The following is a 16,017-nucleotide window of genomic DNA, read 5'->3' on the forward strand; positions in this document are numbered from 1 at the left end:
TGTCCATGTTAATTAGAGACATTAAAGATATAAAATGACCCAAATTGAATTTCTAGAGGTGAAAAACAGAATGTCTGAGATGAAAATTACACTTGATGGGCATAATGGCAGATTAGTCACTGCAGAAGAAAAGATTGGTGAATTTGAAGGTGTAGCAATAGAAACCATCCAAATTGAAACACAGAGAGAATAGATTGAAAATAATGAAAAGATCACCAGTGAGCTATGGAAGAACTTTAAAGGTAACTCAAAGTCCAATATACATAAATTGAAATCTCTGAAAGCAACGCATGGTAAGGCAAGACAGAAAAAATATTTGATGAAAACTGTGAACCCATATATCCAAGAAGTTCTATGACCCTAAAGCACAAGAAACATAAATGAAATTATAACTAAGCACATCATTATCAACTTGCTCAACACCAGTGATAAACAGAAAAATTTCAAAAACAATCAGAGGGAAAAGACAAGGTACATACAGAGGAATAGATATGGAGAGGAAGCAGAAGTCTCATTGGAAACTACAAACTAAAATTACAGGCTCAAACATGGATGACTCTCACAAGCATAACATTAAATTAAAGAAAGTACAGAAGCATATATATTGTACAGTCTCATTTATATCAAGTTTGAAAAGCATAAAAAGATAATGATACTATTTAGAAAGAAATGACTAAGTTGGGATAATGATAAAGAAAATCTAGGTAGTGATTACTCTGAGTTAAGGTGCTGATTAGATTTTGGTGATTAGGGATGAGGTTCTGATTGGCCCATGAGCTGGGCTTCTGGACTGGATAGATATCTAGTTTTTATAACTATAAGGATATATAGTTTCTCTATTTGCTTTTGGTTATTTAACTGAACTTTCTATATTGTTTGTGTACTTTCCTATATTTTGTTGCATTTTTAGAGAATAGTTAAAAGAGGAAGGAAGAAAGGGAGAAAAAGAGGGAGAGAAAAGGAAGGAAGTATCAATGTCAGAGTTTATAAAGCAAAGATTATGGTGGGGAGAAGGGAGAGTTGCACAAAATGCTGATTTCAGTAAAGGTAGTCAAAAACTGAAAATCCTGCTCTGCTATAGATTCTGACAATATAAGTTAGGGTAAAGAATACCTTTGAAAAAAATTGGTGATAATAACAAATAGAATTAAATCACAATAAAATTAAAGGAAGAGATCTTACTCTTTCAATTTCCTGGTATGTTTCATACCACACATGAGTATATTCAATAATGCAAATAAAAAAATAAGTAGCAGTGTAACAAAAGCACAATATATCAAATAAGATAACAGAAACACAGGCAAGTAGTTATGACAGGAAATGTAATTAGGTTAATTTATTAAGTGTAAAAGTCAGTTGGGTTGAATTAATTTTAAAAAAATAGGGGCACCTAGGTGGCTCAGTCGGTTAAGCCTTTAGCTCAGGTCATGATCTCAGGGCCCTGGGATTGAAACCTGCATCAGGCTCCCTGCTCAGCAGGGAGTCTGTTTCTCTCTCTCCCTCTGCCTCTCCCTCCTGGCTTATGTTCTCTCTCTCTCGATTAGTCACTTTCTCTCTCAAATAAATAAATAAAATATTTTTAAAAAAGAGTAAATTTTTGAAAAATATAAAGTCAGGGGGTGCCTGGGTGATTCAGTCGGTTAGGCATCTGCCTTTGGCTCAGGTCATGATCCCAGGTTCCTGGCATCGAGTCCTGCATTGGGCTCCCTGCTCAGCGGGAAGCCTGCTTCTCCCTCTCCCTCTGCTGCTCCCCCTGCTTGTGCACTCTGTCTGTCAAAGAAATAAATCAAATCTTTAAAATAAACAAACAAATAAATAAATAAAAATAAAAAAATATAAAGTCAGGAAAGGTATATTTGGGAAATGAGCATCAAAAGAAAACATGAGAAACTACTTAAGGATCTATCCAGTTAGAATTCTAGCAAAAAGTCTCAAGCAAGAAAGAATTGCTCATTTTATATCAATAAAAATTTAAATCGCTGATTTAATATAATAATGATGGTTTTTTATGTGCCAGATGATACAGTATGAATAAAATCCATTTGGAAATGCAATGGGGAATTCACAGATATATTTTCAGTTGATGACAGAATAAATAGACAAAAATTATATGGAATCTTTGAAAAATGTGATTCACAGTGTAGTCCTACTACAGGAATAGGCAAGTCAATCAATGAAACAGAATAAAGAGTTTAGAAATGGACCAGAGTAGATCTGGGTTTTTAGCACATCTTCCCCAGGCTGACATTTCAAAAACAGATGACTCCACAAATGGCATTAAGACAACTGGTTGGCCATTTGGAAAAATAATCTGAATCCCAACCTCATTCCTTATACCAGCTTAAATTACAGGAGGAGCAAAGATGAAATGTAAAAATGAAACTAAAAATACCAGACTAAAAGAACAAAAACGCAATTTTTTTAAAATTTTTGAAATAAGAACTGCTTTGAGAATTATAAATAAAAACACATAAACACATGATTGTATACATAGGTTATAAAAAGGCATACATATATATATCTGCAAAATGTGTGTGCATGTGTCAATATGTCATAAAGGAGAGAAATGGCTAAATCTGAATATACACATTTTGACATGATAAAGATTATAATCAAATTAAGAAAAACTCCCAGGAAAAGTACCCTCAAACTAAATGACAAAGAATCAGAAAAAGGGACCTCATAAATCAACAAGAAAAAAAGGGAGTGCTTGGGTGGCTCAGTCATTAAGTGTCTGCCTTTGGCTGAGGCCATGATCCCAGGGTCCTAGGATCAAGCCCTACATCAGGCTCCCTGCTCGGCGAGAAGCCTGCTTCTCCCTCTCCCCCTGCTTGTGTTCCTGCTCTCGCTGTCTTTCTCTCTCTGTCAAATAAATTAATAAAATCTTTTAAAAAAAATAAAAAAACAATTGAAAAATGGACAAAGGACTCAATTATAATTTACAAAAGATGAATTGGGATGCCTGGGTGGCTCAATTGGTTAAGCGTCTGCCTTCAGCTCAGGTCATGATCCCAGGGTCCTGGGATCAAATTCCGCATTGGGCTCCTTGCTCAGCAGGGAGCCTGCTTCTCCCTCTGCCTGCCACTTCCCCTGCTTGTGTTCCCTCTCTCTCAAATAAATAAATAAAATATTTTAAGAAATGCAAATAAAACATGATTTCAGTGTCTTCTCCTTTTGAATATCAGATAAGTTTAAGTAGGATTGATAATGCCCAGAATTGGTGGGAATAGGGTATCCAATCATGCTCACACACCATTGGTGGTAGACTGAAAGACATAACCTCCTCATCAGCAATTTTGACAAAATCTAATAAAAAGTAAAGTGTTCATACTTTTATCCTAGAATTATGCTTTAGGAATTTGTCTTAAAGTAACACCCACCAAGAGTAGGGAGACATGTATTGACAAAAATCTTCATTGCAATGTTTAATGGGGGAAAAGAAAGGAGACATCCAAAATTTTGTCCATAACATGGAATATACTGCATCTTTTAAAAATAAAACTTCTGAAGAAATTTTAATGACAGTGTAAGATGCTTATAAAAATATGAACTAAAAAAGCAAGAATCAAAGTTTTTGATTTTGATCCTAGGATATATTTATATATTTCTGTGTGTGTGTATGTGTATTGAGCCACATACACAAAGACTCACAAACATATATATATACAGATACATATATATGTATGCATATACAGATGTATATCTACATACATATGTACACACACAAAAGAAAGATAGCACTTTACAATATTAACGTGACAGTTATAAAATTATTATAGCTATGAATTATAGTTATGAAATTACTCATAATTCTAAATACTTATATGTATTTTTCAGTGTTTCTAGAAGGAAACTACAACTCTTTTGTAACTGCAAGAAAAAATAATTTTAGAAATAATTTACATTAGGTAGTAAGTTTTTTTGGCCCCAGGGAAAAAAATGAAGGGTATCTAGAAGATAATCAAATTCACACTAATCTAGGTTTAATTTTTGCTCTTAAACTGAGGTTATTTTTAGACATGGTAAACATATAAAATTTTGAATATTAGCAGCAGTCAAGTTTCAGGTTTATCAAAAGGACACAATTTTCCATTGTCTTTAAGACAAGCATCAAAGAAACAAAGTCTTTGTTCTTATGAAGATTTGAGCATATAATAATCTGCAAACAATAAAACTATACTTTTGTTACTATTGTTCAAAATCAGTCCATTTACAGAGTGCATTTAGGTTTATCCTCTAGAAATGTTTAGTTCCACACTGATGGCCCCAGACCAATTTTTATGCAAATTATTTAAAGCATTAGCTTGAGCCAAACTTAATTACCAGGGCTCCAAGAAATAATCACATGATCTATTTCTAAAGAAAAGTGAATGGATTTATGGATTATCTGTTCTAATAGTCCCCTCCCATTAGCATGGATGATTGAGTTCACTGTATAAAAATATATATATAAACTGTGGGACCCTTTATGTTCCTTTGTTTCCTCTGCCAGGAGGGAGTAAGGCAGAGGACAGTGGGTAGAATTCAACTAGACTGAATGTGAAGAGGCAAACATAAAGCTTGCCCCCATGGGGTCAAGAAAGCAAATGGCATGTCTGAGTGCACTGTAGAGGAAGGCAGAAGGGCTGGAGACCCCTGAAGTCATCATTAACACACAGCAGGCCTGGGTGCAGGGCAAGGAGCTCAAACAAGTACCTCCTCTTTGTGTAATATGCCCAGTCCTGACTTGGCTCAGGAATGAGCAAATATGATTATTGTTGGATTTCAAAGCTGTGCACCTCATTTCTTTCCCCATTTTTTACTGACTTTATTTCAGAAAAATTAGAAAGAAGAAAATATATGTATTTCTATTTCAAGAAAAGATTGTCAAAATATGTAAAGCACACAGGTTGAAACAGATCAAGAGAAGGAAGAAGTGAAAAGGCAAGGGGGGAGAAATACTCCACAAGAACTTTGCAATGCCTCTCATCCTCAAAGTGAAGTGCCATGGCCTTCCTAGTCAAAGAGAAAATCCCTAGTATTCATCAAGAGCCTTAGGCTGCTACCTCAGGCAGTTCCCCCCTTATCAGCAGGGGCCCCAGGCCCTGTTGAATTGTGGTCTTCCTATCCCTGATTAAATTCCTCCGAAGATTTATCAAATGGGGCACTGGGACTGGGGACACAACAGGAATACAGAGTGGCTGCTTCTGTTCTCTGAATGCTCTACTCTTTGTCTTCATTGTGCAGACAAAGCCCGATTGCAAATGACAAGTCAAGGGTCCCAGCAGGGATCCAGGAATAGGTGTGGTGGTCGGTTCCCTATCTCAACAGCGATAGAGAATGAGGCTCACTCAGACAGTGAATGTCCTCTCTCGATATCATCCACCCAATAAACAAACATCAGCGGTGACTAGAAGCTTTACCAGGAGACAGATCCTCATATAATGCTAAAGACAGAGGGAATCTAAAATATTATCTAGTTCTACAGCCTTAAAAATAGATAGATAACGAACCTGAAGCTCAAAGAGGTTGTGATTTGCCTAAAACTTCAAGTTCTTCTTTCAGGGTTCTTTCCAATAAATATAGTATACGGACTGCTTAGCAGCCTAAGGCACTTATCGTGTTGCTAAAGGATGCAATAGAAAGTAAGTTACGGTTCCTAATTACTATTTGCAGACATAGATGAGTACTATAATGAACAGCCAATTAAATAGATATTTATTGATCAATCCTTATTAGTACGTACTGGGAGGGGAAATATGAATAAAGCACGTTTTTTATGTTCACAATGCTCATAGCCTGGTAAGAGAGACAAACAGATACAACTATAATACAGTGTAATAAGATGAATAATAAACAGATAAATGAGCAAAGGAACTCAATAAGCAAGAATGTGAAAATGATTGATCCTGCCTAGTGATTCAGAGGATGTTACAGAGAAAGGTAAATTGATGACTTAGTTTTGAAAGATGAGGAGAATTTTACCAGATAGAAAGGGGGAAAATGGGGTGTTTCAACCAGTGAGAACATGTGCTAAATGGATGCAAAGGCAAGAAATAAAGTAATGTGTTTAGAAAATGGTGAGTAGGTTGGGACATAGAACAGAAAGGTAGGTGATTTGACGAAAAGACAAAAAAGAGGAACATTCAAGAAGAGGTACTCAATAGCTGAATTTCTCAAAGTGTTTTTTTAGAGTTCAAGTAGAATAGACATTGAGCAAAAGTAACTAGATTTGGCTAGACTCAAACACCTTTTAGTTACAAATTTTTCTTCTATGATATCACTGAAAGCATTTTTCTCTATTTCCTAAATTGTTTCATTATAAGTATTAAATTATATAATATGCATTTGTTGTAAAATCTAAAATGCAGATGAGTACATAGTTATAAAAAATGAAATCATATTCTATGTTCTACAATCTTTGAAAATCTCATAATGCTTTTAATGATTGCTATCACAAAAAATTACAGCTGCTTAGACTTCCTCTAATCTTTAAATTAGAAATTCTATTGCATTTTCTGTCCTCTGTATCTATCATCTTTTTGTGTTTCATTTTGCTCCCTAACTTTTGCCTTCTTAGTGAATTTTAATTCAAAAGTTTGATTTCTTTAGAACATTCATTTATGAATAGTGTTCATTCTCTTTTATGACATCCTTTGCTGATGTTCATGTTGTCATTGTGTTTTTAAGCTTGTAGATTTTTCTGATTGTCTCAGACAATTTCTTCTTCATTTAATCCATCTCTTCATTTCCTTATTCATTCGTTCTTAGAGTTCATTGCAAACCCAAAAATGCTATCTATGTTTTATGTTTTTCTGAATATATTTTTTTACAAAAATATTTTTCCCTTACTATAATTCCCCTCTTTTATTATGTTTCATTTTTAAGTCTCCTGTTTGTTTGGATAGCTAGAAATAGCTATCCAGGCAAGATGTTTGCCAGGAAATAAATGGAGAAATCCCCTTCACTTTCTTTCTTTCTTTTTTTTTAAGATTTTATTTATTTATTTTTCAGAGAGAGAGAGAAAGCACAAGCAGGGGCAGCAGCAGGCAGAGGGAGAAGCAGGCTCCCGGAGAAGCAGGCTCCCCGCGAAGCAAGGAGCCTGATGCGGGAGTTGATCCCAGGTCCTGGGATCATGACCTGAGCTGAAGGCTGATGCTTAACTGGCTGAGCCATCCAGGCATCCCTCCCCTTCACTTTCCATGTGCTATAATCCTTCTCTCCATCCAACTATTCTGATATCCATCCAGTATTTATCTAGGGCAAACGTGGAATACAAAACCTGTAGCTCTAGTTTTATCAGAAATAGGATTGATTTCCTCCCATCTCATTCCATGAAGTTGAAATTTGATTTTAGAATTTAACATTTATCCTTATCAAATTTCTTCTTGTTTCGTTTAGTCTATTTAAGAATGCTTCAGTGTTGATTTTGTTGTCCAGTATACTTGTTATCCCTCTCAGTTTCCTGTGATTTAAAAATCTGCTAAAAGTGAGTTTTTTCATAAATTTGGAACTCTGTTTCACATCTTACTAAAAAGAACTTTATGCACATTTAGTGCCTTTTTCCTTGCAACTATGCATTTTGAGGACAAGTATTGTATCTATTTTATTTAAGATCTATTCCCAGCACCTGACATATCTGTCATTTAGTAGCACATAATACAGTGTCAAATAAGTGACCGATAGTGTGTGGCATTATTGCTTTATATGGTACCCAAATGTGGAAAAAAAAAATGGGTTTTGGGGAAAAGATTTTGCACAGCTTTCTTCTCCATATTAAAGAATTTTGTGACTAGTAGTATCATGACACTGTCTGAAGGATAAAGGGCACACATGGAACTCTCATACATTTCTGGTGGGAGTATAAAGTGGAACATACTCTTCCAAATGCTGTTTTTCAGAATTTAATGAAGCCAAAGTTATGTGTTGCCTATTACTTGGCAATATCACTCCTGAGTTTATACCCAAGGGATATGAATACATATATCCACCAAAAGACACGCACAAGAATGTTTTTAGCAGTGTTCTTTATAATAGCCCCAAACTGAAAACAATTCAGCATCCATAGGACATAATATATTTGGATAGTGGAATAGTATACATCCACAAAAAAGAATAAACAATTGACATATACAACAACTGGGATTAATCTCACAGAGGACATGTGAGAAAGCAAGCTACAAGAGAGCATATAGTGTATGTTCTGTTTTTATGAATTTCAAGAACAGACAAAACTATTACCTTTCACCTGTTGTAGGGTGTCCATTAGTACCAACAGGGAGAGCCACTGGTGCTAGAAATGTTCTCATTCTGAGTGGTGATTGCACAGGGAGACACATGTATGTGCATGTCAAAAGTCTTCAAGCTATATGATTAAGAATTTTGTGTTTTACTATAAGCAAGATATACTTCAATTTAAAAACTAAAAGGCAAAATAAACACATTTCCAAGCAAAACAGAAAGGAAGAAAGGATTTGTAGTTGAACATTTTGAAAGCAGAATGGGTATCACAATACTTAATTTCAGGGCTAATGTGGTAATTAGAGATAATGTATGTGAAGTGTCTGGGCCAAGTCTGGCATTTTTTATAGGATAAATAATTTGCAGATACACATATATCCTAGGCCAGTGCCTCTCAAGCTTTAATGAACATACAGATCACCTAGAAATCTTGTTAAAATGCAGAATCTGACTCTAGGTCTGAGATGAGGCCTGAACTCCTATATTTTTGAAATTCCAGTGTTTCTTACCCACAGACCATAGTTTAAGTAGCACTGGAGTGGAATGGAGGTGAACGGGGTTTATCGGCGGGGGAAACATCTTGATCAAATCCGTGTTTAAAAGGTATTTCAGCTAGCAATTCACAGGATACACTAGAGGAGGAAAAAATGACAGATCCAAGAGAGAGACAATATATCCTTAAATGAGGAAAGGAGAAGGGGAAATGAAAAGTGGGAAAAGAGAAACATTTTGCAGAATCATCAAGACATGGCACTTCATTGAATTTTATTTATTTATTTATTTTTAAAGATTTTATTTATTTGACAGACACAGCAAGAGAGGGAACACAAGCAGGGGGAGTGGGTGAGGGAGAAGAAGGCTTCTGGCTGAGCAAGGAGCCCAATGCAGGGCTTGATCCCAGGACTCTGGGATTATGACCTGAGCTGAAGGCAGACACTTAATGACTGAGCCACCCAGGCGCCCCGGCACTTCATTGAATTTTAGAAGTGATGACAGAAAGTCATCAAAGACAGCTTGAGAAATTTCACTTCAATGATCAGATAAATATGCCTCCATTGTAATTATTTTATCAGATCCTTTTGATTAAAATTGAGCTCAAGAGGAATGATCTCAAAAAACTTTTTGGGGGTCATGCTAGCAGAGAATGAACCAAGGTGAAGCCATAGAGCGGGCAGTTTAAGGATAGTTGCATGAAAGAGGAAACTAAAGATAAAGGGTTGTATGAGTTAGCTTTGCTGGAGTAACAAATAATCCTAAAAGTTCCATTGGCTTACAACAAAGGTGTTTGTGTCTCTGCTTGGTTCTGCTCCACATGCTTTCATTCCAGGATGTAGACTGAAGGAGCACGCTCACTTAGGAGCAAGAAAGATGGAGGACACATGCAATGGATCTTAAAGCTTCTGCCCAAATGTGCCATTTTGTAAACCAAGTCACACTAATAGGCCTGGTGTCAGTGAGGTGGGAACAAACACTTGTCCCACAGGGGCCACTGCAGGTCACATGGTCACAGACATGGAGTTGAATCCTCTTACAGGAAGCAGTAGGGACCAGTTCAAACAATAATGCAGTCTACCACAGCAGAGTCCAAGCCCCTCTGTATCCCCTTCATGCCAATAACCAACTCTAGCTCTGGATTTTTTTTTTTTTTTAGTTTAACAGTTAAATATTCTCAGCATAAAAAAAGCATATTCTCAGCATAAAACCTTTCGTTAAAATGAGGCAAATGGACAGATTTCAATTTCCTCTCTTAATGAGCACTTAAATATTCAAAACTCTACAGGGGAGGGGAGGCGGAGAAGCCAGGGGGTGTGGAAGAGAAACCATTACTAGATAATCAGCCTTGGAGTAATCAAGAATTGGCTGAATTCTCTCCTGACCTTTGCTATATTTAGTAGGTGTCTTAACAGAATGGTTGAGCTGTTAGGTGACCCAATCCCTGCGTGCTCACATTACTTAAGATGTTCATGCTCTTTTAATGGGAGAATGAGAATACTAGGGTTTTAATTTTCTAGGAATCCTCAGTACATGAAATTTATACATCTTAAAGGAAAATTAAGCATAGATAACCCACTAAAGCCCAGGAATTACTTAAACTTTCAAAACTTCCAGGTTGTGTCCGTTGACGTTCAGTGCATTGATAAGCTAAACACCAATTACACCAGTCAGTCCAAAGAAGAGGTTTTTGCCTAATTACCTGGCTATTTCTCATAAAACAATTGACATAAATTTGATGATTTGCAAAGTTGCCCACTTTGGTTCGAAACCGTTCTCTGCCTCTCCATGCAGGATCGAAACACGGTTTCTGAATGTTTTGCTTTTCCAAACCAGGGATAAACCTACGATCATGCATGTCTCATTTCTTTTATTTTTCAATCACTGTTCTTAACAGGACAAGAGCATGATTCAACGAAGAATGAAATAAAAATTGAGGCAGACTCCCAGAGCTCATATATGGAAACAGAAGGTATTGAAACCAGAATGCCTTGTTATCTGAGAATGAGATGAAACTGTGAACCATGACTTCTGTCTATCCTGGTGTTTGTGAGTAGTGTGCGTGTGTGTTTTAGGCACTAATTATCAGAGCATGGCAATAGTGTTCTGCTCTGTGTGCCTCTTAAAACTCGGAGGGGAAAAAAAAGGAACTTTAACTTTCTCTGCTTTAGTCACTGTGTTTTCTCACTGATTCCGATGAAAACATACCTGAGTCTCCTTCTGTCTTGACATTCTATTTAGAGCTCTCACCAAACCAGGAAGATGACACGATTGTGGAGCAACCAGAAGTGATCCCTCTAACAGATGACCAAGAAGACAAAGAAGGTGAAAAAGGTAGGACTGCTCTTAAATTAACCCATCAAGAATAAAGAGTTTCCTGGGATTCCCACCTAGAATGCAACCGTCAGTTACCCTCCTGCAATAGCAGTCCGTAAAGAGGGAAAATGAGCATTTCTTTCATCCTGAACCTACTTGCGAGAGTAGAACAAAATCTAGAACAAAATCTACAAAAGAAGATACTTGTAATTTTTGCCCTTCCGTAGTTTGAAGATGTTTTTTATTATTTGTTTCAATTTAATTTTATTTAAAAATCATGAAATACAAAAATTATAGTATTGAGAAAGCCTATAAGGAATTGAAATTATGGACTAGATGGATCTAGACCAATAAGAGTTTTAGAAAGTCCGAGATGGCTTTAAAACACAAAGATAAGACTTTCTGTATTGATTTCCTTCTGTCGTCCTTCATATGGTAGTGATTAAGGAAGCAATTTATGTAAAATATACACATTACATGAACCTTCTAAATTGCATGCTTTGTCCACTAATATTAGGATGCAGTAATATTGAATACTGTTAAAAAAATAAGTGAGCATTATAATGATTTCTGAAGACATAGGAGGAACGAACACTGCATAAATTTTAAAGAAGTATTTGGGGCATCAAGCCAATATATTGGAGTAAAGACAGGCATTCTTTTAAAATATCTATATTAAAAAACTATTATCAAAGAAATTTAGTATTTATTGAAGAACTTGATGAGTTCCATTTTAAAATATAAAGCAATCTCTCTTAAGAGAAGCTCAAATATGAAATAAAAAATGAAATCATTTGTCTGGTATACTATATCATAAATCATGCTGCTCTTAAATAAGTTTGTGTTTGCAAAGTAATAACTTGACAGGCCTTGTTTATAGAACACAGTGATCAATTTTGTTTCCAAATTAAAATGCAGACATGATCTCAATAGTAAAATCAGGTCAATAGTAACTACAGCTTCCAAATTATGAACTCTTCTTGGCCGGGGCATTGACACAGTTTAATTACTAAGCCATGTTAGTGATTTCAACATCTTCTTTAAAATTTCCATTGCATTTAGAACACAATATTCTTCCATCTCTCTGTTTCTAATAGCCTTTTCTCCATTTCCCTGCAAATCCTAGTTCAGGCTCATGATACCGTGTTCCCAGCAAGTCAAGTAAATGGCGTATCTGGAGTATTTTATGTCTGATGATGTAACAGAGAATTGATAGGACCCTGACTTCAGACACAGATACATTGCATACATGGCATTGCTCTCTTCAGTTGTGCTTCTAACATGTAAAACACACAATGTCTTGCCTGCCTATTTACTTTCTCTATAGCAGAAATTATTTACTTTGTATATTGTGCCCCAAGACATGCAAATGAGGAACATCAAACAACGGGTACATTTTCTTCCTTTTGACTTGACCTACAAGGGAAAAGCTGGCATTCCGCACTCACTGACTTGGTGTCCCTTCTTGCAGTAGTTCTCCAGCATCTAGCCCTCCTCTAAATACCCACGTCCCTCTCCCTTGCAGGGATGCCAATCCTCTATAGAACATGGCAGAATGGCTCATGAGAAAGAAGTGAAGTCAAAGTCGGCTACTTGCTTGTAGCAACTTTGAAGTTGGATTTCTTTCTTCAAATGTGACTTTTCACTGCAGGAGAGTAATAATGCCTGTGGCTTTGAATAAACAAAATTTTCCCTCCCCTTCTTTCTGGCAGATACTTAACTTGGCCCTGGCTTGCATATTCCTGTTTAAATTTGAAATAACTTAAAATGCATCCCCTTCTCATCTTATTCTTTGCTTCAAAGTAAGAGTGAATAGCTAGCCCATGACAGATAAGGGAAGTCACAGGAGGAGAGTGGGGTGATGTAGATTCAGGACACTGTGGAGTAGCTCTTCCCCACATTGACGTGCTGAGTGGCTGCGGGCAAGTTCTTTCAACTTTCAATGCCTCAGTGTCCTCCTCTGTAAGATGGTGATGACAAAATCACTTGTCACGTACAGTTGTGGAGAAACTTTAATGAGTTGACACATGTACAGAAATCACAGTACCTGCCACATAGAAAGCACTCATTGTTTAGTATTCCTCACACTTCAATAAATTGACGACCAAGTCGAGAGAATGCACATGTGGAGTTGCTCAAGTCCATTTATGGTCCTTCCTAACTATTTTGAATCCATCAAAACTTCACATTTTCCACCTTTTCCTTCAACAAAAAAAAAATTGTTTTGCACATTTCCTTTTCAACACCGAATTCTGCAGGCGGTTTCGATATGTATGTTCTTTTCTATAAAGACAGAACAATTAATGAAAGGTGAAGTGGGAGGCATTTCTCGCTCTTCAGAAACTCCTTTTTCTTTGTCAAGATGTCAATCTTCTATTTGGGAAATGCTGATCCAACCATAATTTCTATTTTTAAAAGAAGATGCCATTGATCTATTGGCAGATCCATGGCATAAAAGTACTAAATAAATCAAATAAGGACTTTTTTTTTTTTGCTTTATTTAGGCTCATGGAGTTATTAGAATCTTGTTTGAAAGCATTTTGAGAATATAGCTCCAGGTTTTGTGTATATTCAGTGTATTTTAATGGAAAGTTGCACAAACATCTTAAAAATTACTCTTACCTGCAAATGAAAACAAATGAATATTCTATTACATTTGTAGGGATATTCTTTATAGCTTTAAAAATATTGGTTCTCTTTTATTTTGAGAATCCAAGGAGACAGAAGGTGGTTGCTTTCAAAAAATTTCAGACCAGGAAAAAAATGTATAAACTTGTTCTCTCATTTTGTAGCATTCTATAAGATTAGAAAATGTAGATAATCTTCAGGATACATCTTCTATGGCTCCCAGGTGTATGGGCACAGATGTTGCAACATTAAGTTTTGAAGTTAGCTCTACCAAAATACGGGTTTTGAAAAGAAGAGAAAATATTCAGCAGAAGTTCATGCTGATAAAATTATACAATAGCACAATGGACATATCCCTGGGAGATCTGAAATACAAAAATTTCAACAGGCATAAAGTGAGGTTTCACATATGGCAGCTTTTCTCATAGAGTCACACTGCCTCTTCCTAAATGAGTCCAGTTTTATGCTTTCCCAGCAGGATCTGTGGCTCATATGAAATCCAGTAAAATAGCGCCATTTAGGCTGATAACCTAATAGGAAAGTAATATTATAGGAGATCTCCTCAAAATATGATCTCCTGTTTTAGCATAAAAGAGAAAGCCAGTATTAAGACATTTTTCTGAAGATTTTTATTTCTAGTTGAATTTAGAAATAGTTGAAATAAAATCTGAATTATATTAAAATCATGTCATTATTATATCACATGATTTTCATGTATGACTTATTAGGAATATATTGGATTTTTTCTTGAAGTGTTACATAGAAGGCATATATCCCAATTATTTTTCTTGTATTTCTTCAAGTGTTACATAGAAGACATACATCCCAATTATTTTTCTTGTATCAATGGATAAGTATAATATGAAATAGTAATTCTTTATTTATCTCAGGTTGACTAAAATGTTACTGGAAACTTAAGGTCTATATTATGGTCTAAGACTTTCTTGGGAAAAGATGGATGTAGACAGGTATACAAGTAGAAAGTGAGCTAAAAGGCCACAACAAGTATAAATTATCATGTTGCAAGGCTAGTGTTTTGGCCTCTGACGAGCAGGGCCATGGAACAAAGTGTCCATGGTTCTGACTCTGGCTGCGTGGTTCCTGGCGATTCTTTACCTTCTAGGAATCCCATTTTCTGGGTTTGCACAATGAGAGGCATGAACTCAATAATGCAATTTCACAAATATTCTTAGAAGGCCAAAGAACCGCATTCTTGATAAAACAAGGGGAGGCAACACGGGAGCCAGTGATCACCAATATGTTGAGAAAGCCGAAATTACAGGTTTTACTCAGTTTCACTTACTGCATTCTATCGATAAAAATGCAGAGGTGCCCTAGACCAGACAAAAAGATCAGCCAAATCAACCATATTTTATTTCAGAAGTCAACCAGTAATTGGGTGGCTGATTATTCCAAGAGTCTTTCAATGGGGAGACAATGTTTTTCGCCTCCAAGTAGGTTTACACCCAAATTCTACTAAGAACCAGCCTGGCTTTCCATCACCATCTTTCTTATCCACATGGGAAGCATCCTTTCTCGAGCCTCCTCTGGCCACCGTTGGATCTTTCAGCGAACACATAGTTAGTGAACCACTTTCTCTTCTGCTCCTACCCGTCAAATCCAATAGGGATTCATTTTGTCTACAAAGCACCACTACCCAGCCCTTGGTGTTTTCCACTATTGATGGGATTCTTACATCACTGACAGAGCCCTCTCCTCTCTACTTGAAAAGCAGCCTCAACACCGGCCATGCAGCAACACACAACCTCCGTAGCAGGCAGGCTTTCCTCCTCCAGACTGTGCTCTTTGTTTCAGAGAATCCTAGTTCAGACATATTTTTTTGATTCATACAAAATATTATATGAACTTAGCCCTAGCGCAATTAACTTCCTGGGACTTTCTATTTTCAGAAAGTCTTTTTATCTCATCTTTTCAAATGAAGTCAACATTCATAATGCTGTGTTTTTCACGTTAACAGCACTACAGTTTAGTTGGGTGGGGTGTGCAGTTTCATGTTCAGATAGTTTCTTCTGTTATTGGTCTTCTGTCCTAACTGTGTGGTGTAGCTGGAATTTGTCAACCCAAATTTGGTTTTAGAATATAAGATAAATTCATCATGCTGGTCCCTTCTAAGGTTTTATGAATATTTTTAAGTGTTTAATGAAATTCCTTGTATTGGTTAGATTGAACATAAAAATTCCAACCTTTTAAACTGAATTACTTAGGTTTTCTGCACATCTGTATGTAGGCAATATATATATATAGAACCAGTTCATTCAAATTACACTGTCTAACAAGTAAAATTACAATTTTTATATTTACAATGACATGACTTTTTAAAATTCATTTTTGGCATGCTAA

General features: G+C 36.1%; 1 protein-coding gene across 2 annotated transcripts in view; it reads left to right on the top strand.

Annotated features, from left to right (window-relative positions):
• MACROD2 (mono-ADP ribosylhydrolase 2) overlaps positions 1 to 16,017 on the top strand; it is a 2,080,661-nt gene that overhangs the window by 2,003,406 nt on the left and 61,238 nt on the right. For both annotated transcript variants that reach the window (XM_073878419.1, XM_073878420.1), the window contains 2 exons: positions 10,610 to 10,684; positions 10,954 to 11,046. In XM_073878419.1, the coding sequence (XP_073734520.1) occupies positions 10,610 to 10,684; positions 10,954 to 11,046 (168 nt within the window). The remainder of the gene's footprint in view (positions 1 to 10,609; positions 10,685 to 10,953; positions 11,047 to 16,017) is intronic.

The sequence above is a fragment of the Callorhinus ursinus genome, unplaced genomic scaffold (genome assembly GCF_003265705.2).
Source record: "Callorhinus ursinus isolate GAN/ISIS: 27379988/994484 unplaced genomic scaffold, GSC_fseal_2.0 scaffold29, whole genome shotgun sequence".
Taxonomy (NCBI): domain Eukaryota; kingdom Metazoa; phylum Chordata; class Mammalia; order Carnivora; family Otariidae; genus Callorhinus; species Callorhinus ursinus.